Source organism: Lissotriton helveticus, chromosome 10, assembly GCF_964261635.1.
Source record: "Lissotriton helveticus chromosome 10, aLisHel1.1, whole genome shotgun sequence".
Lineage (NCBI taxonomy): Eukaryota > Metazoa > Chordata > Amphibia > Caudata > Salamandridae > Lissotriton > Lissotriton helveticus.
The window spans coordinates 90,975,210-91,000,227 of NC_136071.1; the positions used below are offsets into that span (position 1 = coordinate 90,975,210).

The window sequence follows — 25,018 nt, forward strand, 5'->3', positions numbered from 1 at the left end:
CCTCCCCACTGTTTCCTCTCTGTGGACCAGTGAAGGTATCCTGAAAATTGTAGATTCTTTGAGTGATTTGCTTCTCCAAACAAAAAATGTGCCCATGATTATTGGTCTAGCCTATAGCAGCCAGGCCAGTGGTCCGTACCTCTTAGTAAATCAGCAGTCTACAGATTAATGTAGGAGTATACCTTAAAATAACACATCCATTCTCACAGCCACATTGCAATCATAATTTCAGAAACCAGAGTATACACTGTTTTATCTTTTATCAGAAATCCAATAGGTTCTACAGCAAATACAGAGCTTGTTCGAAGCTTAAAAAGGAAACTGATTTGTATTGTTTTCCAGACATACACATGGGGGACTGTAGTAGTTCACTGTGTACAACTGGCACTTACACGTTGTTTGACAACTGAAGAAAGTTGGATATGATAATTTGGTTCAAACCTCTAATAAATACATGAGATGTGAGAGCATTTCTTCCTTCGATGAGTGGTCTCTCATAAATAAACTGAGGCACCGTAGCAGAGACCCCTCACTCTCAATCGAATGTCTGAAGGTTATATGTTCAAGTACTTCATAGGCTCCGTTCTTTGGGAAAAGGATTTCCTCTTATTATAGGTGAATGGATTATGTTCCTGTAATTTTCTGGCAATGTCTGGGATTAGGATGGATGATACTAGTGTTGATGGGAAAGTCATAGACCACATCAGACATGTACCAGTGTTGGAAAAATTGTCTCTTTTGATAGATTACCTGTGCCATTAAAGTAGTCACTTTCTCCTCTCACTGTTAGCAGCAGCTTGCAGGCCTCCTACTATTCAATTCATCAGCTGTAATATAATGCTCTCCTACTGGTGATGATGAAAAGGTATTGCAACATCCTTCTATTGCGGACGATAAGGAGGTTTTGACGGTAACTGCTCTTTTACTCCTGTTAAACGAGATGCGAAGGCTGCTGCCTCATCATACAATTAATAGTGATAGGAAGCTTTCTTTTATCCTAACACTCATGTAATTAGGTCTTGAATCTCCACAAGCCATCAGTGATGAAAGGAACCCTTGCCCCCCCACATCATAATATAACTTTTCTCCTTTCACACTAGCTTGAAGGGAACATCACTCTCCCTTCACAATCTCATGATAGGAACCACTCTCTCCTTTCACACTATCATTATGGGAACCTCTCTGCCCCTTAACACTATCAGCAGGCATAGAATGGTTTCCCACACCACACAATTTATATGATGACATTACTTTGTCTCTTCATTTCACAGGATGACCTTACATTGCACATGAAGATGATGTTGCCTCTTACCTCACATTAGCACAGGCTGGCTTGCATGTCTATCTTCTTGTACTATATATGGGCTATCTTGGCATCTCTCTCCCATGAGCAGTGGGACTAGGACTGGCCCTCCAATTCCTACACTGGCAGCAGTGATAAGCCGCCACCAGTCTCTTGACAATGATACCATCGATAGGCTTGCATTATCACAAGCACCCTCTTCCACCTTATGCAAGAAGAAAGTAGGAGCAGTTGGAATAACATAAGGTATTTCACATCCCCTCAGGTAGGTACCACTTATAGTATCACTCGTCACATAATAAGTGTTGAGAGGATGACCTAGCAGTCTTCTTTCCTCACAGGGCCAAAGACAGTTAACTTCCTACTCTCATACAGCACGTGGTGAAATATGCCACATCATTGATGCTGGGAAGGAATCGGTCTACTATTGTTTTGTGGGATGTGGAGCCTCCCTTCACTCGGCTAGAGTATATCTATAGTGTAGGTTAGTTCATAGATTTTGTACAATTTCCCATAAATACATCTAAGGCCTTGCTGACTGCCTGATGCAGGAAGTAAGGTTCCAGCAAGGTGTGATCATACAGGTACTGGTGGTGCCAGATGGCTGGATATGTGAAGCGTGGTTATCCTCCACTGAGTTGTTCACCTGCCCTAGTCAAAGTCCTTAAAGGGACAGCCAAAAGGTCCTCATTCCAACAAAGGCAGGTAGGAAATGACAAAGAGCCAGAGCACCACCGAAAGACAAATCATAGTGAATCTGAGGTGGGTCAAGAGGTCACAGTCCAAATTATTTATTTGTATTGTTCACCTGCTTAGGTCCACGGACAGATGTTGTGGTTTTGGAGATAATGAGTTATCGTACCTTCTGAGATTCCAGACATCCACCTGGCAGATTGATGCCAGTACATATTTCTACAAGAGAAATTGATCTAGTACAGTATGGAGTCTTAAATCGCCAAAATCTCCGATGCATACCATGGTCTGCACATACTCCAGCCTCCGTACTCTGTGGAGTCAATGTCTCTCCTTGGAAATGATTTCAAGGAGAAAAACCAATTGCACTTAGTTGGCAGGAAAGGCCTGGCATTTATGTTGAACCAAGGGTATCACCAGGCGAGTGGAGATGTCACGTGGGGAATCCGCAGGCTTTCACTAGATTGGATGTCACTTATCGCCCTCTGAAAAAGAAGATTCCCAGAAAACATTAGTGGACAGTGTAGAGATCAGAAACCTCACCGGTAGTCACTAGAAAGAAACCACAATAACTCTTCCATACAGCTACACTAAAGTAGCCCAAAACAGTGGGAAAGTTACTCACCTGTTGCCTTTTTTATCAACTTCATTAGGTTTTTGATTGACACAGAGATAAATGCAGTAAAACAACAATCAAGTGCTTTTCAATAATAGAAATTACCACAAGAGATAAAGCAACCAGTTATTAAATGAAGACACGTAGAATGCTGTCATAAAGTCCTAAATGGGTTCATAGTAACACATGTATTTAAAAGCACATGAATCTTACACTATCTGTTGTGCTCAAAGAAGAAAATATTAGATTGTAAATCAATGTAAACATAAACCTTCCAACAATTCCTAGCTAAGTCAACTCTCACTAAAAATGAGTCAAAGCAGTACACTTGTTTTGTAGACTACAGTCTAATCTTCAGCCAATGGAAAGAGACTCTGTTAGACCTGTCAGCTTTAGGGTGGTCATCCCCAAACTTTTTGCCTTCCCCCTATTTTTGCTGATCTCATTTTTTTATGGCCTTGGGACTCTGCACACCTGTACACATTACCACTGCTAACAAGTGCTAAAGTTCACATTCTTTAAAACATGGTAACATTGGCTTACCACCAATCTGCATATTTAATTTACTTATAAGTCCCTAGTAAAGCGGTACTACATGTGCACAGGGCCTGTAAATTAAATGCTACAAGTGGGCCTGCAGCACTTAATGCGCCATCTACTTAACTAGCCATTTAAATATGTCTGATACTTGCCAATGCAGACTGTGTGTGCGGGTTTTAAACTGCCATTTCAACTATGCAAAATAAACCCTTTGCCAGGCCCAAACCTTCCTTTTTAATACATTTAAGTTAAACCTAGGTTAGGCCCTGGAAAGCCCAGAGGGCAGGATGCCGTGTATTTAAAAGGTGTAGCATATGCTTTTCTGTTTTATATGTCCTGGTAGTGAAAAACTCTTACAGTAATTTTTCACTACTGCAAGGCCTTCTTCTCCCATAGGATACCACTGGAGTTACCTTATTACATTTATTAAGCTGTAATTTCCAAATGGGAGCAGATAAGCAGTTCATGTTTGGTGTCTTTGGAATTATAATGAAAAATCCTAACATATGGCTAAGGCAGGTTTTAAATTACAGTTTGAAAATGCCACTTTTAGAATGTTAGCACTTTCCTGCCTTAGCCATTTAGTGCCTGTAGCCTGTCTCTGGATCACATGACTGGGTGTAGTTAACTGTTGAGCTTTGTGATTCCTCCTAGACAGCCACACACAATAGAGAGCTTAGGTGTGCGTGGATGAGCCATCACTGGCAGGATGGGAGAGTGAAGCTTGGCTCAGCCCTACTTACACTTGAATAGGCTGTATCCTTCCTCCACAAAAAGGACTGCATACCACCTGTAGTTAATCTGGAGTCAGGGCAAGCAGGATGCCTGGGGACTTCAAAGGAAATTTCTAGAAGCTTCTCCCACCTTCCAGAGGTAGGGTACCCCTCCTTATGAAGCTGAGGAAGCTTCTTGGAGGCCATCTTTTCACAGAATTCTATGTATATGATTAAGGAGGCCATCCATTAGACTCACTAAGTTTTTGGGAGAAAACCATAAAAATATTAGAGACACTATAAAAATAGTGCTAAAAATCACTTGTTTTGTTGGTCTTTGATTTGCTTAGGTGGAGATTCATGTTGATTTTATTTTCACTTTTAAGGGCCCACCTGGTAATAGTTAACAAATCTTTTTCATTAGATATACCCATTGACTCTGTAAGTACTCCCTAAACAATGTGCACAGTTGCGAACTCTGCACAATTTGAATAATTATCAGCCTGCTACACAGTCTTAAATGATTTTTTAAAATCAGTATTTAGCTCTAGGATATTTTATATGTTCAATTTTATAGTAACAGTAAAGTCAATAACTTTTTAAAGTGTTCCCTTTTGTCATTTATTGTGATTATACGTTTCATGCACATGTTAGTGGGAATGCCACTACAATGGTAATACATTTTGAACTTTTGAACCTTTTATCAAACCGCTCTACTAGATTAATGGAATTCACAAACAATGACTGCTCCCACATGTATAGCGTCCTAAATCAATTTACGAAGAGAAAATATTAATTTGTTGGAAAAGTATATCTAAATGCAAATTTCTTTCAAGACATTGAAATAATTTTTAAAGGTTAAAACCTCTGTAATCTTTTAAATTATGTTTCCGATAAAGTTAAACAATTAAAAACTGGAGAGATATGTAGGAGCTTCACAGAAAGGTCAAAAAGTGAACTGTTACTTTGAGGCTACATTTTCCCGTAGATTCCTAATCTTACAAATTATCCGTCCATGCTTCAGACTTCCCCCAGTAAAGCTTTTCCCCAACAACATCTCCACAGAGGCAGAAGGTGGCCCCATGTGGCATCAACTGTGACTCCGCCTTTGGATATGATAGTAGAAGACTATATTAGACTCCAACAGGCATGGTGGAATCAGTTCCTGTGTTTCCATGCCACAATGACATGGGTCCACAGTTCTAATTGATCTACTTCACCTGCAGGTAAACCACCTGTAACGGAACAATCTTCCAAAAAATGTTTCCCCCCAAAAAAGCTGTATATGAAGGAAAATTCTTATTCTTCCCACGATGCCGAACTCTTCCTCAGTGTTGGACAACATCCCAATGTTGAAAAAGATGAGACCAGAGTTCCTGGATCCATTGGCTGACCCACGCGGGTTGAGGCTTTCCAGCATGCTATGTCGGATCTTTTCAAGATGGCCCCTGCATAGGTTGGGCCGTACCCCACGGGTACAATGTTCTTGTGGGCTTGATGACTCTAGCGGCTAAGACCCCACCCTTAATGCCTACAAAGGCTCCAACCTTGGGGACTAAGAAGAAGTCAAAGCCTGTAAAGGCAACGTTCCTCCATTCAGCTGTTATCTCCCCTGTAGTAGAGAAAACAGCTGAAGCTGTGGTATTGTCTTTACTCTCTATGGAGGAAAAGTAAAAACAAATTGTAAACATGTTGCAACCCTCCTCAGTGGCGGAGCCTTTGCTTCCATTCAATGAGGCCATTTTAGATTCGGACATGGCCGCATAGCGAAAACCTTGTTTGAGCCCAGTGGTCCCTTTTGAAGCCCAACAGTCCACAGACAGATAGCCAGTCTGCTTCAGGTGACCCACACTATTTATCCTCTTGCCCATCACTGGAACATATGGTTTTCCAAATGTTCTTTTTAAAAATAAACTCCAATGACATTACGCCTCCTGATAGAGAATTAAAGACATTTGAGTCTATGTGACAAAAATGGTTTTTTTCTGGCAGCCTAGCCCTCTGCAGTTTTAATTCCACCTGCCTCCTAGGATTATTTGTTTATGCTTTGTTGGAATTGGCAAAGTTTTCAGCAATCAGCTTACTAAACCACGTGAAAAGATGTTTACAGAGATGGGAAAAGACAGACAAAATGCACCCAAATACATCTTGAATTGCAGCCTGGTCTCTAAGGACTCCTTTGCTTGATCCATGGGTATGGCTGTCACTCTGCACCAGAGCCTTTGTTTGTGTTCCACTGGCTTCTCCAGAGATGTCCAAGCTGCACTCATGGACATGCACTGCAATGATGACAGGCTGTTAGAGAGAAAGCCGACTCATCCATGAAGAGCTTAAAAAATAGAGGAGATGCAACTTCCATGCTGCATCTTCTCTCCATGGATTGACTATTCCACCAACTATATAAAAAAGTTTCATGGTTACTCCTGGCAGAGACAGACTTCTCAGCCTTTCTAGACTCCACCTGAGTTATACCGCTCCATCTGGGGAAGGGTACGACTTAAAGACGACAAACAGCAGCATATCCAGTTTCTGCCATCCTCTGTCGATCCGTCTGCCTCAAAATATTTCCAAATCACCCCTTAAAATATTATCTTTCAGTGTGAAGTATAGGATTTCCCATTTTGTATTAATTTGGAGAGTATAATGACAGATCGTTGGGTCATCCACGTAATGTGCAAGGGCTGTGCCCTTCTCATCTTGCCCTTTCCTCCAGACAGACCTCCTTCCATGGCGACATGCTTAATGGTATTAATTTTGGAGATGGAAGTTCTTGCCCTGTTAAGCTAAGGGATCATAGAGGTGGTGCTTCAAGAAAAATATGGGCACCAGATTCTCCTCCCTCTACTTGTTGGTCTCAAAGAAAGACGGAGGTCAGAGACGCATTTGGGTTCTCCGCCCTCTGAACTTATTAATTTAGTAGGTCTAGGAACAGTTTAAGAGACTGTCCCTGTGCCAAATCGTACTGGACCTAGTCGTGGAGTACTAGTTGGTGTCTTTGGAGCACTGAGATCTTCTCATCCTACCTGCCCACAGGCCTTACTTAAAGCTCAAGATGGGATGCAAGCAAAATCAATTCAAGGCTATACCATTTAGACTGATACCCGGTCAGTGCGTTTTATGAAATTGTTGGTTGTTGCGGGGCCTTCACTGTGACAGTCACAAGCCCATGTATTTCTTTGCTTAGATGATGAGCTTGTGAAAGTGGAGTCCCGGGTGCTGGTCATGCTAGCAGACCATGACTCTCCTGCACAATTTGAAATTTGCCATGAATGGTGTCACCCCACTCCTATGCTCATCTTCAAATGGGCAGCACTGGACACAACCTGCCCGAAGGTCTTTCCTTCCCCTCAGAGGGTCGCATATATTTGGGAGATGATTCAAAAGTTCCTGTCTCAGACTCAGATTGTGGTGCGGCTTGGGCTCATGGCCTTGTGTGTCCTGTTGATGCCACACACCAAATGGTGGATGAGGGCCCATCAGTGGTTCTAGTGGTCACACCGGTTTCAGCTCAGGAGCAGATCTTCTATTCTGTTCATTCAGACCTGCCCAGATGGACGACGGATCCCTCCAACAATTTAATGGGTCATCAATCAGCCCGCCACAAACTTAGACATCTGTGGTCATGAATGCCCTTTGCTGAGCTGTGAAGTCCACTTGAGTGACACGACTGCACAGGGCCTTGGGTCCACACTAGAGGAGTGCCTGCACATAAATGTGCTTGAGCTACGTGTGGCCAACCTTGTAATGAAGGCACTTCTCCCTTTCATCTAAGGGACCAGCGTTCAGCTTCTGGCAGAAAACACTACTACCGTCCATTATATCATTTTCAGACCAGGTTGGAGTATGGACCCTAAGTTAGGAGCTGACTATTTTGTGGCAGCAGGTGCAGTGACAGGAAGCACCCTCAGTTTCTGCTGATTCCACTTCTGTCAAGTGCACTCTGGAAGGTGCAGGAAACAAAAGCACAAGCTGATCCTGCTCGCCTAAAATAGGGCAGAGGATCAGATACGCCTAACTAATTGTAATTGTAACTGCATCTATATAGCGCTTACTACCCCATATGAGGCGTCAACACGCTTTTTCGGTGAGTAGCATGCTACTCTGGAACTCAAAAAGGATTGGTGGAGAATTAGTATAGGGAGATATGAAATTAAATTGAGCGGTGGACATGTGAGTTTGTTATTTGGATTGAAAAAGTATAGTGGAGGGATAGAAGAGGGAAGTGTCTAGAAAGGTTTTTGGGAGCTCACAGCAGTACTAGAATGGGGTTTAGGATGAGTATAGAGTGGAGGTAGAGGATATATTGAGAGAGGTATAGGGTGAGAAATATGGTAGTGCATTGGAGAGTGTAGTAGAATGAGCTTTGAGATGAGTCAGAGAATGGAGGTAGAGGATATATTGCAAGAGGTATAGTGTGAGATTTAGGGTAGTGCATTGGAGATGTTGAATTAGAATTAAAGTAATAAATATAAAGATACATGCCACTGCAGCGTGAAAGAATGATCCTGCTGTTGCCTACTAGCAGCCTTCAACAGATCCCAGAGCAAAAGGAATATAATGTATGGGAGACAATTGAGCTATGATGGTCCACAGATATGGAGGTCTACACAGCCTGAATGGCAAGCCAGGCTGCACTGTCTGCAGACACGAAAATGTTTGGAATTAAGATATACCACTGCATTAATTAAGGTAAATAAAGTCATAAATAGTACTCTATAGCAAATATATACCATGCACGGATTAAACAGAAACAGCAGCTTTGAATCCTAAACCTGAAATTAAAAAAATCATTCCAAGTTAGAGGGAAAAATAGCACTCATCCTAGACTGCTGACCAGCAAAGGCAAGCATTGGCAAAGCCAGTAGGTCTCACCTGTGCAAGAGCCACTGGTTTGGCCAATTTGGGTTAGCCATGTTGTACACCAGCATGGATGCTGTTCATCACGGCCAAACGTTTTTGACGTAGAGGAGAGTGGCATAGAGTGTTGTAAAGTGGAATGGTGAAAAGCAGAGTGTCATGAAGTGGCATAGAGTGTCAAGTATTGGAGTGGCATAGAGTGGAGATGTGTACAGTGGAGCAGAGTAGAGTGGACTGGTGTAGAATACATTGGTGTAGAGTGTTGTATAGTAAAGTGGTGCAGAGTGCAGTGGCATAGAATTCACTGGTGTGCAATGCTGCAACGAATAATGCAGTGGCAGAGCGTTACATAGTAGAGTGCAGTGGCATAGAGTGTAGTGGTGCCGAGTAGAGTGTTGCAGAGTAGTGTATAGTGCCATAGCGTGCAGTGGCATACAGTGCAGCGGCGTAGAATGAAGTGGCGTAGAGTACAGTGGCAAAGGAAGCAGTGGTGTAGAGTAGATTGTCATAGAGTGGAGTAGAATTCATTGGTGCAGAAAAGAGTGCAATGGCAACGGGGGTAGCAGTGGAGTGGCGCAGAGTAGAGTGGACTGGTGTAGAGTGCAGCTGCATAGAATTCAGCGGCGTATATGCAGAGTCATAGAATGCAGTGGCATAGATCAAGGTGGTACATATTAGAGTGAAGTGGCGTAGAATACAATGGCTTAGAGTGCAGTGGTGCAGAGTACAGTGATAGAGTGCAGTGTGTACAGTGGTGCAGAGCAGAGTGGAATGTTGCAGTGTACAGTGGCATAGAGTGCAGTATAGTAGAGTGGAGGAAAGTTCAGTATCGGAGAATGCAGTGTTGCAGAGTAGAGTGTTGTAGATTGGAGTAGAGTAGAGCTTAGAGTAGACTGGCACAGAGAGCAGTGGGGTAGACTACAGTGGTGCAGAGTAGAGCTCAGAGATGTTGAGTGCAGTTGCGTAGAATGCAGTGGCACACAGCGCAGTGGTGTAGAGTGGAATTGTGCATATTGGAGTGAAATGGCCTAGGGTGATGTGTTGTAGAGTGACAGAGTGTATTGGCGTACAGAAGTGCAGAGTTGAGTAGAGAGGAGTGGAGTAGTGTAGAGTGGAGCAGAATGCAGTAGTGTAAAGTGGAGTGGTGCAAAGTAGAGTGCAGTGGCGTAGAGTGGAATATGCATGGTGTGGTAGCACACTTTCATTATAGACAACACATCTTTAATTGAAATCACCATTACATTTGCAGACACAGTTTCACTGATAAAAGTATAGAGCTCTCAAACGATAATGTGTGGAAATATCACCTGGTGTACAGGTTTATTTTGATAGTTTTTAAATATTTGTTTCCACCACACCTCAGAATTACCAAAAATGTGCTTCGTTTGGACTTTTCCGATTATGAAATGTCTGCACAGTTCATTTACAGACATTTAAATTTTGTTGAGTACCATAAAAAAAATACCACTGCATAGCCTTCCTCAAGCACTAGCCCAGAGCCAGCATGATTTTCACATAAATCCTTTCAATTTGAAGTCAAGACAAAGGAAAGTAAACACCAAGCTCCCTCAAAGAGAGATCCCCATGTTTGACCTCTGTCTGTGAATGCACAGCAAATGTGTCAAGATAAGTACAAGATTTAAAGGCCTGTTTACAGAAATCGAGCACTGATGGAGGAATACGGTAAATAGGCTTTTGTGAAGAGAAGAGACAAACTTGAGCTGAACAGCCTAAAACAAATTGAGCTAGCAAATTGAAAGCAAGCACATTTTAAGTTACAAACCCCTAAGCCAGTGGTAAACAGGTGGAGTGCATTCCCAGGGAAGCTTTCAGAATGCACCCAAGAGGTCGTGAGTATAAGAGACAGCTGCGCTGTCTGGAGGACTTCGACCTAAAAAAAACCTTAAAAGTGGTGGAATCAGATGGTATAGATTTGGTATTTTATGATTGGTGTTTTTATACCATGTATGCCTACAACGTGGTCCTCATGGCACTTACTGCTGTGTATTACTGGACAAGTTTGTTGCCTTTATGGCTAGCCTGGAACATGCAGTAAACTTTACAAAGTTATATGTGATGGTGGTTGGCCCACAGTCCACCAGATAAAAAAAAAATTTGAGGTGGGAAACACCCCTTGGCTAAAGTTCCTTTTTTAAAATTTTATCTCGGGGTCCTGCTTGATTCGAATAAAAACTGTAAGCCCCTAGAAAGGGGAACTTATTAATGCTACGGGTGCGGTGGCTAGTTTTGCCTAGAAGCTGGGCTCCAGGCTCCTCAGTATTTTAACCAAGGTTTACCAGGCTAAATGATTCTCTAAGATTTTATACGAAGATTCACAAAAGCTGATAATATCCAGACTGAAGAAGAAATGTTTTTAAGGCGTATTGTTGCAGGTTCCCAAAAGTACTCAGCCTTTCTGTGTCCACGAGGAGCTGAGTAAAATATAAAGGGGACGTAACTGCTCTCAGACCATTGTTATGTTGGATCAAGGTATGGACCAGGAGAGAAATCTCATCTGAACAGGCTGATCCTCACTGATTGTCTGGCTCTTGACCCCGTGGACAAGGTCACTTGGATCACATACGTGAAGGCCGCCTTCAACAGCCTGGGTAGAGAGGATGTATTTTATAGACCCCAGTGCCTCTGCACATTTGAGCTGAAGTAGATGAGAGGCCAGATTTTAGCATGCAAATCACAACAAAGAAAGCAGATAGAACTGATGAAACCTAAAGCCTAAATGTATTCACTGTCACAGTAGATAACAGTGTTATCCTCTGTGTTCATAGTTAGCTAATCATTTGACCAATGTGGATAACACAGGTAAGCTGTAATCTGTTTTCATAGTGGAAGTCACACTGAATCTCTGCCTGGTCTGACAGTAGAAAGTGGTAGCTTGCTCTAGGTTGACTGGGATATTGATTCCTGGTCTTTTCAGTTGTGGATGGAAACATTAAGTTGTGGTTTATTTATACAGTGGTTGGCAGTGATCCGCTGCATAGTGCACTGGAAAGTGGTGTTGTACCATGCTCATAGAAAAAGGCAATAGTTACCCTTATATCAAAAAAGCCTGCAGTTGACGCTATGATACTGAGTAATTATTGGCCGATATCTCTCCTTCCCTTTCAAGTGAAGGGACTAGAGGGATACGTGAGTGGGAAGTTGTCCCAGCCTTGGAGAATCACTGTCTCCTTGAAGACGAAAAATTTGAGTTCAGGCCAGGTCATGCTTTCCTCGTAGCCATGGACAAGCTAAGGATGAGGGTTGACAATGGTCAGCCGACAGTCATAGTCATGCTTGACTTATTGGCAGCCTTTGATACTGTCAATCAAAGGAACACACTAACCAGACTAGTCACAATTCGAGTAAAGGGTATGGTGCTGAAGTGGTTGGAATCATATCTGACTGACAGGTGTCTGGCAGTAGTACTCCCCCCTTACTGCTCAGATTTTAAAAGCCCGGGTCAGAGAGTCCCTCAGGGCTCTGCGCTCAGTCCTGTCTTATTTAATGTCTACATAAGTACACTAATCTCTCTGATAAAGAAGTATGGGGTCAATCTGGTCAACTATGTAGCTGACACCCAGTTGATCCTGTCCATCAAGGGTGGCAACATGATGTAGTAGAGGCCTTTCAGAGGTGTATGGTAAATATTGTCAATTGGATGAACTTGAACTCCCTTAAGTTAAATAGGGACATCACAGAATTTTTATGCTGTTCAGCCACAAAAATTCCTATGGAACTCCCCCCAAATCAATGGTCTCTCCCCACAGAAGAGGTGATTAGTCCAGCCTATGCCATCCGCAATCTTGGGTCTTTTGATAAGTTATCTCTAGAAAATCATGTTATAAAAGTGACTGGCACGGCTTTGCATTGCTACCGGGCCTTAGGAAAGTGCTCCCTTTACTACCTGTCCAAGCCAAATCGCTTACTATACGTAGTCTTATACTCAGTAGATTGGACTACTGTAATGCTTTGTTACTGGGAGCTTCGGAGTATTTGATTAACAGACTACACAGAGTTCAAGTGGCGTCTGCTAAACTTGCTCTAAATAGACCACGTAGATCTTCGCATTGAGTGCTTTGAGAGAACTGCACTGGCTGCCAATCTGTCTCCTCTCCTGTACAAAGCAGACCTGCTATCGAAGCAGAATGCTCTGGTTCTCCACCCCAATCTCCAAATGCTGTGACTGCATCCACTGATTAAGCAGTGCCAGCTAGAGACCCTTCCCACTCCTGATAAAGTCTCAGATATCATCTTTGCGGCCAGGAACCTACCGCTAAACTTTTCTATGCAGGTTAGTGGAACATGTTCATTGAATGGGGCAAGTCGGAAAGCCTCAATCTCTATTTAAATATCACTTTTCCAATGTCTTTCGGTTTGCACAATCCCCTGCACAATAGGGCTTGGAAGTGGCAACAATTAAAAAGCTATCTTTCTGTTCTTTCTGTCCTCCTATGCCTTAATGCGTCTTCCTGAACACCCATCTCTGTTGTGATTGTGTTATTGGTTTCTGCAACTGCGTTTATGGTTTCTTACTGGGATTTGATTTTTTTTCTTTATTGGCATTTTAAACGTCATACACTACAATGACAGCTTGAAAATGATAGTAGGCAAAGGAGAAGGGAATGGGGGGAGCATATACAGCATACACAGGTGACATGATGAAGAGGGTTACCATGAGCTGAATACAGAATAATGAATGTTAGCATCACAGTCATGATTGACCATTACAGCACTTAACTGTGACATTCAAGGCAGAGGGATACATGTACCCTGAGCGTCTCGGGTAGTCTTACAGAGGTGTAGTAGGTTAGAGATACATTATACATTGTCCTTCTTCCGTTATCTAATATCTTCTCCAGTTCTAATCTGGGGTACTCTGTACAGTGCAACCTATATCTAGGGTGGGGTTATGGCTCGTGATTGCAAGTATGATAAAAACAGTTCCCAAATATCAATCGGACGGGGTTGTAAGGGCATCAACCCCAGTAATTGGCACACTGTTCTTGGCAATACGAGGCATCTTGTAGGCATATTATAACCTGAGAGACAGCTCTCCTCCCCCAATGTTTAGCAAGTTGGCGTTTGGCCAGTAGCAAGAGCATAGCAGTAAGACGAAGTGAGGTTGATGGCATGTCTTTAACTTAGTCAAGGAGACTAACCAGTGGGGTATATGAGATCTGGTGGCCAATGATAAGCTGAAGCATAGAGTGTACCTCATACCAATAATCCTCAGTGGGATTTGATTCTTATATTGACTTACTCGATAGCATCTCAATTCAAGCCGATGTCCAGTTTCTTGCAGACAGTTTTGCTGGTGGCCATAACTTCAGCACAGTGCTACTCTCTATGCACAACTAAATTATTTACTTCTCCAGTGCGCAAAACCACCTGACAGTACCCACCACACACCCAGACTCTTCCCTCCATAGTTCTTCAAAAGTTCAAAGCCCTACCTTGCTACTCCACATGCACACCCTGACACTTCCCCATCCCACAATGCCTCTTGCTATTAACTCCAGCTCTAAGCTCTACTGTATACATTTTTCTTTCATTACCACTTCACCTCACTATCCTTGGCACCAGCCTTACTCTCTGGCCACACAAACAACTCTCCCTTCTACGTTGTCTCTTCCCAGCCTTTTAGCCAGTTGTCCTTTACACACTACCCCTTCATGAGACTGTGTTCTACCTACTAAAGCTAGTGTACAATCTTCGGCCCTGCAATGATCTCCCTGCCTTAGGGTCCTGTCAGAGCCCTGACCACAGCGCTGGGGCAATCATCCTTCTCAATACACTAGGCAAGAGCTTAGTATCTTTCTTTGGGAATTTAGGTTCTCAGCTTATTGCCATGGCTTGGTTAACAGTCTCAGTTATCCTCTAACTCCTAGAGTTGCCCATCCACTGACAACATTATTTTGGAACATAGAAAAATACCACCCTCTGTGCTCTCCCAACTTACCTCAAACTTATTCTTGAACTCAGCAAAAATACCAAAAAAGGTTTCAGTTGTGGTGACTTTTGGGTCTTCACCAAAGAATGATGAGACTTTACTGAACTCCTCCATGGATTTCTGTTGAAGTGTGTCCAGTGCCTGGATGCTTGGATAAGCGTTCTCCAGGAACGACTGAGTACCAAAAGTTAAGGAAAGTTTGGAAAACCGTGAATCGTATAATCAGTATGTACAGCTTCAAGGATAATGAAAGAGTGGAGGTGAGTGGATCCGCCTCTGTTCACTCCACTAATGAAGATGTTTCATCATGTTGGGTGTGTACATTTGCATACAGTATGTTACACTATGTAAGCTGGTTTGGTGTGACTTCTGTGGAGAACTATGCTAGTAGATGCAATGAGCGTGCTAGATATCAGTTGTAACCAATCTTTTCATCACTAATCTTTTAAATTTCCACCTGTATCTTCATGGGACATAAAAGTCATGCGAGGAACTGTGGCAGCAACTATTTTCTACTTTTTGCAATGTCATTGCGTGCCAAGTAGCATTACAACCGGGGTAAAGGTACAGGACCTCCACGGGTCCTCCTTGAAGCCATATATAGAAGAGACTAGTGGAGCCATATAAAGAAGAGACTTGTGAATTTTTACATGCATGAGGGGGGTAATAAAATACATGGCGAAATTTTCACCTGCTGGGATATTGTTGTGTTAGGCATAGGAAGACATCTGCTATTGGTCTGCTGAGCATAAGCTCTTAAAATTAAGCCAAATTATTGATAAATCACAAAGGCCATACTTCCAGCAGTTCAATGACTATGTCTTCTCTGCACAGTAACAGAGAGTAAGATGTAAATGTTCACACATAAACTCACAAAGCCTTGTGTTGAGTTTGGTAAACATAAGGGTGGAAAGAGGATACACAGCATGGCTGGGGGACGATTCTGAAGAAACCAAGGGCGGAAGTGGGTTGAGGTTAAGAGATGCACACATTCAAGAAGAGAGTGAAAGGAGTGCTCAATTTGTGGCCATGGCCATGGTTGCAGGTGATGGGCACCATCTATCAGTAATGGAGAATAAAACTCATTTTTCTTCATCAGATTTTTACCCAGATGGTAAGCAAAACACACAAAAGGGAGCAAGAAGGAGGAAGAAGAAAAATTAGAAAAGAAACAGGAAATTTAGGATGGTGTTAGAGAGAGGCCTGGGGGGAATTTATATATATATATATATATATATATATATATATATATATATATATATATATATATATATATATATATATATATATATATATATATATATATATATATATATATACCATCCCGTCACGAGCACACATGCACTAAATCCCTTTGCTGTTTACAGCAGAGGGATTTCCTTTTTTTTAACCAAACTCACACATTTCTGAAATGTAGACACCTGGGGGAGTCCAGGGAGGTGTGACTTGCATGGATGCCCAACATTTTCCTACCTTAAATCCCCTGCAAACCTCACATTTAGCTGCAAAAAATCACATTTTCATCACATTTCTGTGTGGGAAAGTTGTGGGATCAGTAGGCTGATACAAATTTTTTACCACCCAGTGTTCCCCCCGGGTCTCCGGATAAAGATGATACCTCACTTGTGTGGGTGGGCCAAGTACCCATGGCAGGAAAGGGCCCCAAACGTATTGTGATGACATCAAAGTCATCTATCATTGAACAACTTGGCTTTGCAAGGGAGCACCTTTGTTTTTGGTCTCGGACTAGGCGACTATCTAGGGAAACCGACAAAACCCAGACATTACTGAAAACTAGACTCCTGGGGTAGTCCAGGGAGGTGTGACTTGCGTGGATGCCCTAATGTTTTCCTACCTCAAATCCCCTGCAAACCTCAAATTGACCTCAAATGTGAGAATTTTTTTTTTAATTCAGCTAAATTTGAGGTTCGCAGGTGATTCTGTGTATTTATTGTTTGCATAAAATTGCAAATGTGTGTTGGCACAGAAGCACACAGTTGTGTTGGCACTACAAAGCAGGCATGCTGGATCGTACAGCAGGAGAGGGTGACGGAGATTCTGACCAAGAGGGACACAACATTGTTGAAGCATAATTTCAGATTGATGTTGTTGCAAAGATTCTTATTTGGAAAAAATGTGCGTACTGACATATCAGGAAAGACAGATTTTGGGCAGAGACTAAATTGTCCCGGCACAGGTGGCAGTCTCTGGTGCCAAATGGTTAGGTATGTTTTTACAAGGGGTACTTTTGTGACCTCTTTCCCTGCTCAGCTCATTGTCTTTGTCACATGTAAGCAAATTTCTGGGAAGGATACACTCATAACGATGGCAAACCTGTCCTTCGGGGTGGCAGGCGTGCCCTGGCAGCAGTTCCGGATGTCCTGCATCGTGCTGTGCAGCTCAATAAGGTCTGTTGTGAGCATCCTTTGATTAACTGAAGGAAGATAAAACCAAAAAGGAATGTCAACTCAAGGGTACCTTGGCTTCTGACTTGATCTCATCCATTTCCTCCTTGAGTATGTAACACCACCTAGCCCCTTAAACCTAGCCTAAGTAACCTAGTATCAGAGCGAGATCTTGCAACATAACAAGAGATTGGACACATTCCAATTTTGCTCAACTTAAAGTATGAGTAGAGATAACCCAGGTCAAGTGGAAATATAAAACAATGTAGGATGATCGCTCTGCACAGGTTCACATAATCTCAGACCACTACCTTTCTGTATGCTTTACTCCTAGTGGTTATTGTGTGATTCCTAGAGGATTCTGATGGGGTTCTTGAATGAAAGAGCAAGCAATCCACAGGAAAAGTCTCCCAAGGACAGTTTTATGGCTTTCTTTGATGAGTTCCTATAAGAATTCAGTGTGACCTACTACAGTAGTAGGATATTACAGCAGCCAACATGGAATTCCTTGCCAAACTATCACTATTGCCCAATAGGAAATGAATATAAAACGATTCTATGGGTTCTCCGTGCTATCTTACTTTCTGTTACACAACACAACAAATGATTTTGCACAGGTTTATTTTGAAAATACAATCACTCTGGCTCTTATCTAGCGGAGTCTACATCGGTGAAATGTCACCACCTCTTTGGAGCAGGAGGCAGAATCACTTGTAGAGCTATGCGTCACCTCTTACATGAAGCAAACATCAACCTACTAACAAGCTACTTACCTTTGGCAAGGTTTCAGCCATTTTGATACTTCCTCTACCTTTTTTACACAGATGTGGAGAGGCAAAGTGTATCAATAAATATTCACGGCTTCAGATGCCATACATTTAAACATAAATAGATGACAGGAGTGATGAATCTTCCAAACGATGACGTAATTTTCAAAATGCTTTTATTGTATTTCATAAAATCCACAGCCTACGCGTTTCGCCCAACACGGGCTTCTTCAGGGCTTATCTTTGTATCCTGATACTGAAACGTCTACAAATTGGGGTGTCTTCGTTGATTTTATCCAACATGAGCAAGTATATCCCAATTCATAAAGTCACTCATTCGTTAAGTAGTTGGGTATTATCTCGTAATCCCTCCTATGTTATTGGAGTCCTTGCTTCTTAGGGTGAAGGGAAAGCTTGTGTCATAGCCATGTCGCTATCACGTGCCGATTAAGGCACAATGTACTATCTTCTACGTCGGAGCCCTTCTCCTCCAGCCTTTGTTTCCGGAAGGTGTTTGTAAACTCTACCTTCCCATAGGTTCCTCATCTTTGAAGTCTTACCAGGTTACAGACAGAAGTTAGAACATTTCTACAGCAGTCTCTACAATGGGGTGCTGGGTAGCGCCAAACCTAGAAGTGATGTTTGAGGTCTATAAAGGCACCACCCATGATTTTGTTTTTGTACTGCTCCTAATTTATGCACCACGGAGAGAAAAGGATAAAAAGACAGATCTGACTTGCAATTTAATAAGTAGAAAAAGTATTATCAAGTGAACAATCACTTTATGTAAAAGGGGGGATGATGAGGCACCTGTGGGACGATAATTTTACCCAGTAGTATAAGCACAATGAATGGTAAATACCTTGCACTTCTAATGGCTACTAAACATTCTGGACCAGATGTAGGTAAATCTGAAACCAATTTCTTAATAGCGTTTTTTACCGATTCGCTATTAAGAAATCAGTATTTCCTATGTAGGTAAAGATTTGGTAAAAAATACTGAATCCTTAATATTCCTTATTACCGAATCGGTAATTGAGATTCGGTAATAAGGAATACCTACCCATTCATTTCTGTGGGCTTGGAGGCCCATAGGAATGAATGTGAAGACATTCACTATTAGTGATTCGGTATTACCGAATCGCTAATAGTGGGAGCACTTTCAAGGGTGTCAAATGGACACCCTGTTGCACCCCTGAAATGTGCATGTGTGCACATGTGGCGCACATATATGCCCTAAGGGCATGAATGTGTGCCACATGGCACTTAACAAAAAACAAAACAGTGATTTTTTAAAGGAAATCGGTAATTACCACCAACTTCAAGTTGATGGTAATTACCGATTTCTTAAGGCTCAAAAGCACTCTTTAATGTGCTTCCTACATTGCATTTAAGGAATCGGTATTACCAATTCCTTAAATGCAAGAGCAATAGGAATCGGTATTTACCGATTCCTTATTTACCTATTCCTTATCTACATTAGGAATGGCTAAATACCGGTCGGTAATGCTGAAATTTACTGAATTTCGGCGTTACCGACCGGTATTTAGCCACCTACATCTGGCACTCTGTTGTAATACCCATGTAAATGGGTTTTCGTATGACACCTGAATTCAATCAGGAATGTCTAGCAAATGTGTGCAGTGAAGATCTGGTTGCTTTTCAACCTGCCTTCAATTGATGTTGCTAAGGATAAAGTCAACATAGTTGCTTTTCTGCTTGTGGAGTTGATCTGAGGCATGTATGGGGTTATTTGTGACAGAAAGTGGAACAGAGTTTAATAAAGAGCCTGGACCACATTAAGATATTGTGTTTTGTTACTGATTTCACATTTGTTGCTCATACGAATCGGACAGAGTTGACCATCACATGTAAACATACATTATGTGCAAAAAGTCGGAGTTCTCTTGCAGCCAAGCCTATGTAGCCCTTTTTCATCCTTTCTGGAATGTGGAGGTGGAAAGAAAGTGGATAGAGCACCCCATATTGTCCATAGCCAGGACAGCTTTATGCATTGTCTCGTATTTCTCAACTAAAATCATTGTTACTCTTCTTGAGGGTGGTAGTAGTGGTGGCCACATTTAGTGCCAACCATAGTGTTAATCACAAGTTTTTTGCTGTTTCTTTGCCAGTTCTGGAGAAAATAGCTATAGGAATCAGTCACTAATGTAAGGAATACATAAACCTTTTGCCTCCATTCGAATTTATTGTGAAATCTTCTGACTGGAAATAGAAAATATTTATCTTGTGGGCTTAGAAGCAATAGGCTATCCTGGAATTCGAGGGTTTGAATGGTCTGTGGAAGAGTGTGTTGAGGAAATTAAGTTATAGTAATGGTTGAAGTGTTTCCCTTTCTCAAAAATTAAGAAGTATCTCAAATAACATTTTCGTACTCTCTTATAGTGGTAGTCTTTCTTTTAGAAGAACTTTTCAATATATTCCTCAAGATGTTTGTTCATAGTGGGGAGATAATTGGACAGGTGGCAGCTTTCTGGAGAATGGAAGGGAGTTCCCACTTTGAATTATTTGCAGGACTCACCGTTCCAAAGTAATCCCTCTTACTTCTTCAGAAATCGTGTCACACTTTATGCAGATTGTGGTTCCTCCGAGGCCTCCATAATTAATCCAGTAAAGCTACATTGAATGGTGAAAGCAGCTATGTCCACATTTCCACAGGTTGTAATCTCTGTAAAAAAAATATCTATTTATCCTTTTTGATTGCTATAGGGAATTCTAAGGCTATGGTAGCCTTTGTGACCAATGAAAGAGGATTGATCATGTGATGATAACCTTGTAGGTTCTAGGACCAGGGCCAGACTGGCCGTTGCGGGCACCGGGCAATCCCCCGGTGCGCTGCAAGGGTGGAGGCCAGTTTTGGGCCCCTAGGGGCCGTTTTTGTTACAGGGCCGTTTTAGCAGCATAGCTGCAAAATCGGCCCTGCAACAAAATCGGCCGAAAACCGGCCCCGGCAAAGAGCTCGGTCGCACCCCCAACCTCCCCCGGGGGCCAGCCGAGCACTTTGCCAGGGCCGGTTTTGGTTTCCAGTCCGGCCCTGTCTAGGACTACTTTTTCTTGAGAGATATGACACTGACTAAAAAACTATTACTGAGGAAAATCCTCACAAAATTGGTGATTTTTAAAAAAAACTTCACTGGGAACTTGCATCTGTGGTAAGCTGAAAATAGAAACAGAAGTAATGAATCGAATGGACCTCTTTCTGTTCCTCAATGCCACTTCCAGGCGCATTCAGAAATGAGTGATATTGCTGCAAACATTTTCCAGATCCATTCTGAAGTGTAGAAAAACTTCAAAGATGAGGAATCTCTGGGAAGAAGTGTTCATTAGATTTGTATGGTACTATAATCATGACTACCCTTAGCTCTGCTGCAAGAAAATGACGTTACTAAGAAACGACATCAGCATGCAGTCCCGATCACTGTGATTGCTCCAAGACAGCCCCTGCTGCTCTTTGTACAGGGACATTGTAATGTTAGAAGACGACGACACAAGCCTTCTTGAGCAAAAGGACACTCTACTGTATCAGTTAAGCCTACACTTTAGTCCTAGGGTGGTGATGGCTACTTAGGCAGTTGTGAAGGTGTGAAAATAAATGCTTTGGCATTTTTTCTTAGAAACCATTGACTCCTCTGTTGAAAGCCAACCTGCACTTAGAGAATACTTCAAAACATTCCTGTTGTTGCACGCATTTCAACCTCAACACCTTACAACAGGTGATGCGGACATTGTCAGGATCACTAGTAGACGGTTATTTACCTTTGGCAGCGAGGGGCACAGTCGGAAGATCCTTGGCAAAGCTCAGCAGTTCTGGAAAGTGTTGGCTCAGGGACATGGCAAGGATGTGAAGAAAGGTGGATTTCCCATCTGCTGTTTTCGTGGTGTTCAACTGTAAAATGGTAATTGGGAAGTCAGATGATTTAACAGCAGGTTTGATAATGGAGTGATAATGATAAAGAAAAAAGCAGTTCCTTAAATGTGAGCAGTGTTAGGATACAAATTTGCCAATTAAAAAGGAATATAAAGAGTCTATGCTCCGAGGGGTGAGAAAAACACAAGAATAGGAAGGCAGGTTATCAAACAAGAAGCAAACAAATGAGAGTGACAATAAAGCTAACCAAAGGTAAGCAATGGGAAGGCTCTTAGCCCACTGTAAGCTTACAATAGATCTTTCACAAGCAGACAGTTTGCCATGTCTGGTAGGAGTGAACTAAACATCTGCAATTTCACAGCTGCTAGATAACATTGAGAGGTAATCTCCGATTGGACGGATGTTCAAGATATAATCTGGGAACCAAAACAGCTTCATTGATTAAAAGAAAAAATTAACTTTCTTACGTGGTGAAAAACAAGATAGTTTTACTTATACTACCAGACATAATATATATAGTCACTGTTGACCATTCATTTATTTTCAAAGAAGAGCCCCTGAAGTAGTAGGCGAGTCCAAGCAAGCCAAGCACTGGTTCAAATTATTTCAAGGGGAACTTTCTGCGTGATGAAACAAAATATATTTTCACTCATGCATGGTGGAGTGTCTCATATGGTACATTGCTTTTTCCTGCATCTATCTAACATCCATGTAAAACCCCTCCATGATGTCGGACACAAGCAGGCCATGATTTTTCAATCTTACACCTACAATATGGAGCTTCTCTTTTAGTTGTCAGTAAATATTATACTCAGCCAGATATACCCAAATCTTCAATTAAATGAAACGTTGGATGTGAGAAAATTGGCTCAGCCTAAACACAGATGTAATCCAAGCTCATGATTTTCAAATTAAAATCAAGTAAATATCTTCACATCCCCATTAGTACTTTGTCCTGCCGATCCATAACAATGAAATTACCTTTACTTAATCTTGTGTCCTTCCCTTTTGTTATGGCTGCCTTCCTTTTAGCTCATCTCCATGAGCCTATGCTTTACCATAATGGTAATAGTTTCCTTAATATAATTTTAATTATATTAGATTTCCTTAATACTACTTTACTGAATTAAGTTACATGTATTTATTAACTAAAATACTAAATTGCCTTAGTCTAACTCTAAACCTTTTCCCAGCTTTACACTAAATTACATTTTTCAAATTTAAGGTTTTTATAATAAATAAATACTAATAATAGTAATTTTTGTATCTGTTTAATTCAATTAATAAACTACCAACGGTCTTATAATCCTAATGATAACCGTCACCTTACACTTACCTAAATTCCAGTAATTTGAAAATAGTGTACATTGAAACTAAACAATTACAATAATCCCAAATTAAATTAAAATACTTACGGGCTTTATTTTAGCCCACATGATAATGCTTATTTTTCACTGAATTTATTTATCATGTTCTTGTCTTCAATTATTTTAGTATGTTAACCCTATCGCTAACTCTGTATTGCTAAGTAATTAATTTAAATTATATATAAGGCTTCCAGATTTTCGTTTTTACAGATATTTTACATGTAAACTCAGACAGAAAACAATGTGTTTCCTCTCTGTATTGTGTTCCTGTCTGTATTTATTTTTAAAAGCGGAAACATACTGAAAATGGTGCTTCATGTGAGAGACTCCCCATGCAGTCTTTAATGATTTCCAGGCAACAGCTGAGCAGATAGACAGCGTGAGGAGTTAAAAAACAGGATGAGATTTCCTTTAATTCAGGCATATGTTAACATATATTTGTAGTATAACGCTAATATGTACCTGTGAGTGTAGTGTTTTGTTATACTTAGCTGCGTAATTTGCTAAAACCTGATAGGCATCCATGTATGAGTGCACATACAAGAGTTAGAAAACCATGAAAATATACCATTTTAAAGCTCCATTTATTATCAAAACACTAAATAAATATGGATAAATGCCAGTAAGATGGGCAAAAGGTAAATAAGGATAAATACCAACGAAAATGTTAAAAAAAATACCATCAAACCGAGAACCCTAATTATATATTATTCAATTAATAGTTAACGTATCCTCACCCTTACATAATGTTACTAAACTATTTTTTCAATTGGTTACATTATTGGTAACTGTAAAGCTAAATTAAACAATACTACATTGATATAAATTATTTAAATTATCTATTCGATTGTTAGATTTTCATAAAATCTCTTCAATTGTTATTTGCCTAATTCTTTGCCTAAAGTGATGGTGTAACTCAGTAAAAGGAGATGAAGCAAATGAGCAATTGAAATAGTGGCAGGAACATAAATGTCAGATGAAACAAATAGGGTGAAGTAAACGTCAGACATTGCACTCTTCCACCAGAACATTCATACTTTGTAAGTGTAAAGCGCAATATTGGGCAACCTGTAGCCTGGCATAATTGTGTCTCTTTCTTACATTTACACTGAGTTGGTTCAAGCAAAAATATCTTGCGAAGATGGACAGTTGCGATGGAAAGGTATTCTAATGAAAAGATGGCAAATTGGCCATCTCATGCAATATTGCAAGAGTCATGATTTTCACAGAGACTTTTGAAATTGCCCACTCGTGTAACGTGTAAAACCCTGACATTCTTGTGGAAATTCTATGTGCTACGTGAGTAAAAAAGCCTACGCAATTCTGTCAACTCTTAATTATCACATAGCAAAAGGTCAAACCTCTTCATGCTATTTTATTTTATTTTATTTAAAGTTTTTATTGACATCACATAAGGTTAGTATACATCAGTTCGTAACATGCTATTTTAACAACATAGTCACCATGGAAGAGAAGACCAAAGGCACCATCTGGTCCAGTAACTACTTAGTCCTAGAATCATCTGGTCCAGGAGATCCCTGGTCAAGGAATCTGCTCAGGGTATTGAGAAAGATCTTCCTTTTCTTTATGAAGATCATCAGGCAACCAAGGCCCACGTCATGGTGGAGACCAAATCAACTACTGCTTCTCCCTTCAAGTGGGAGCCTTGCTAAAAATTCCTAATCCAAATCTAAAAAGCAGAAAATGTAGCTGCTTGAACTACTGTGGCTTAAACACACAAATAGGTCCACATAACTCTTGTACTAAGAAAACTGCACTTGCTTCCAACCGCAGCCAGTATCAACTTTAAACTTCTGACTGGATTAGCACGCGGATTCACAGTAAAGCCCTATCCAACCTCTGTTAGAACTAGGGTCAGCCCTTGTTTCAGCCAACACTCCCTTTCAGTACCTAATGTTAA

The 25,018-nt window shown here is 41.2% G+C and overlaps 1 protein-coding gene across 1 annotated transcript in view; it reads right to left on the reverse strand.

The window, feature by feature from the left end:
• Nucleotides 1-243: 243 nt before the first annotated feature.
• Nucleotides 244-25,018, reverse strand: part of GRID2IP (Grid2 interacting protein) — a 386,546-nt gene continuing 361,771 nt past the window's right edge. Inside the window, exons 21-24 of the mRNA XM_078664172.1 lie at nucleotides 21,619-21,748; nucleotides 16,988-17,106; nucleotides 14,682-14,846; nucleotides 244-2,481 (exon numbers count right to left, since the gene is read on the reverse strand). Of these exons, the coding sequence (XP_078520298.1) occupies nucleotides 2,410-2,481; nucleotides 14,682-14,846; nucleotides 16,988-17,106; nucleotides 21,619-21,748 (486 nt within the window). The 3' untranslated portion in view covers nucleotides 244-2,409. The remainder of the gene's footprint in view (nucleotides 2,482-14,681; nucleotides 14,847-16,987; nucleotides 17,107-21,618; nucleotides 21,749-25,018) is intronic.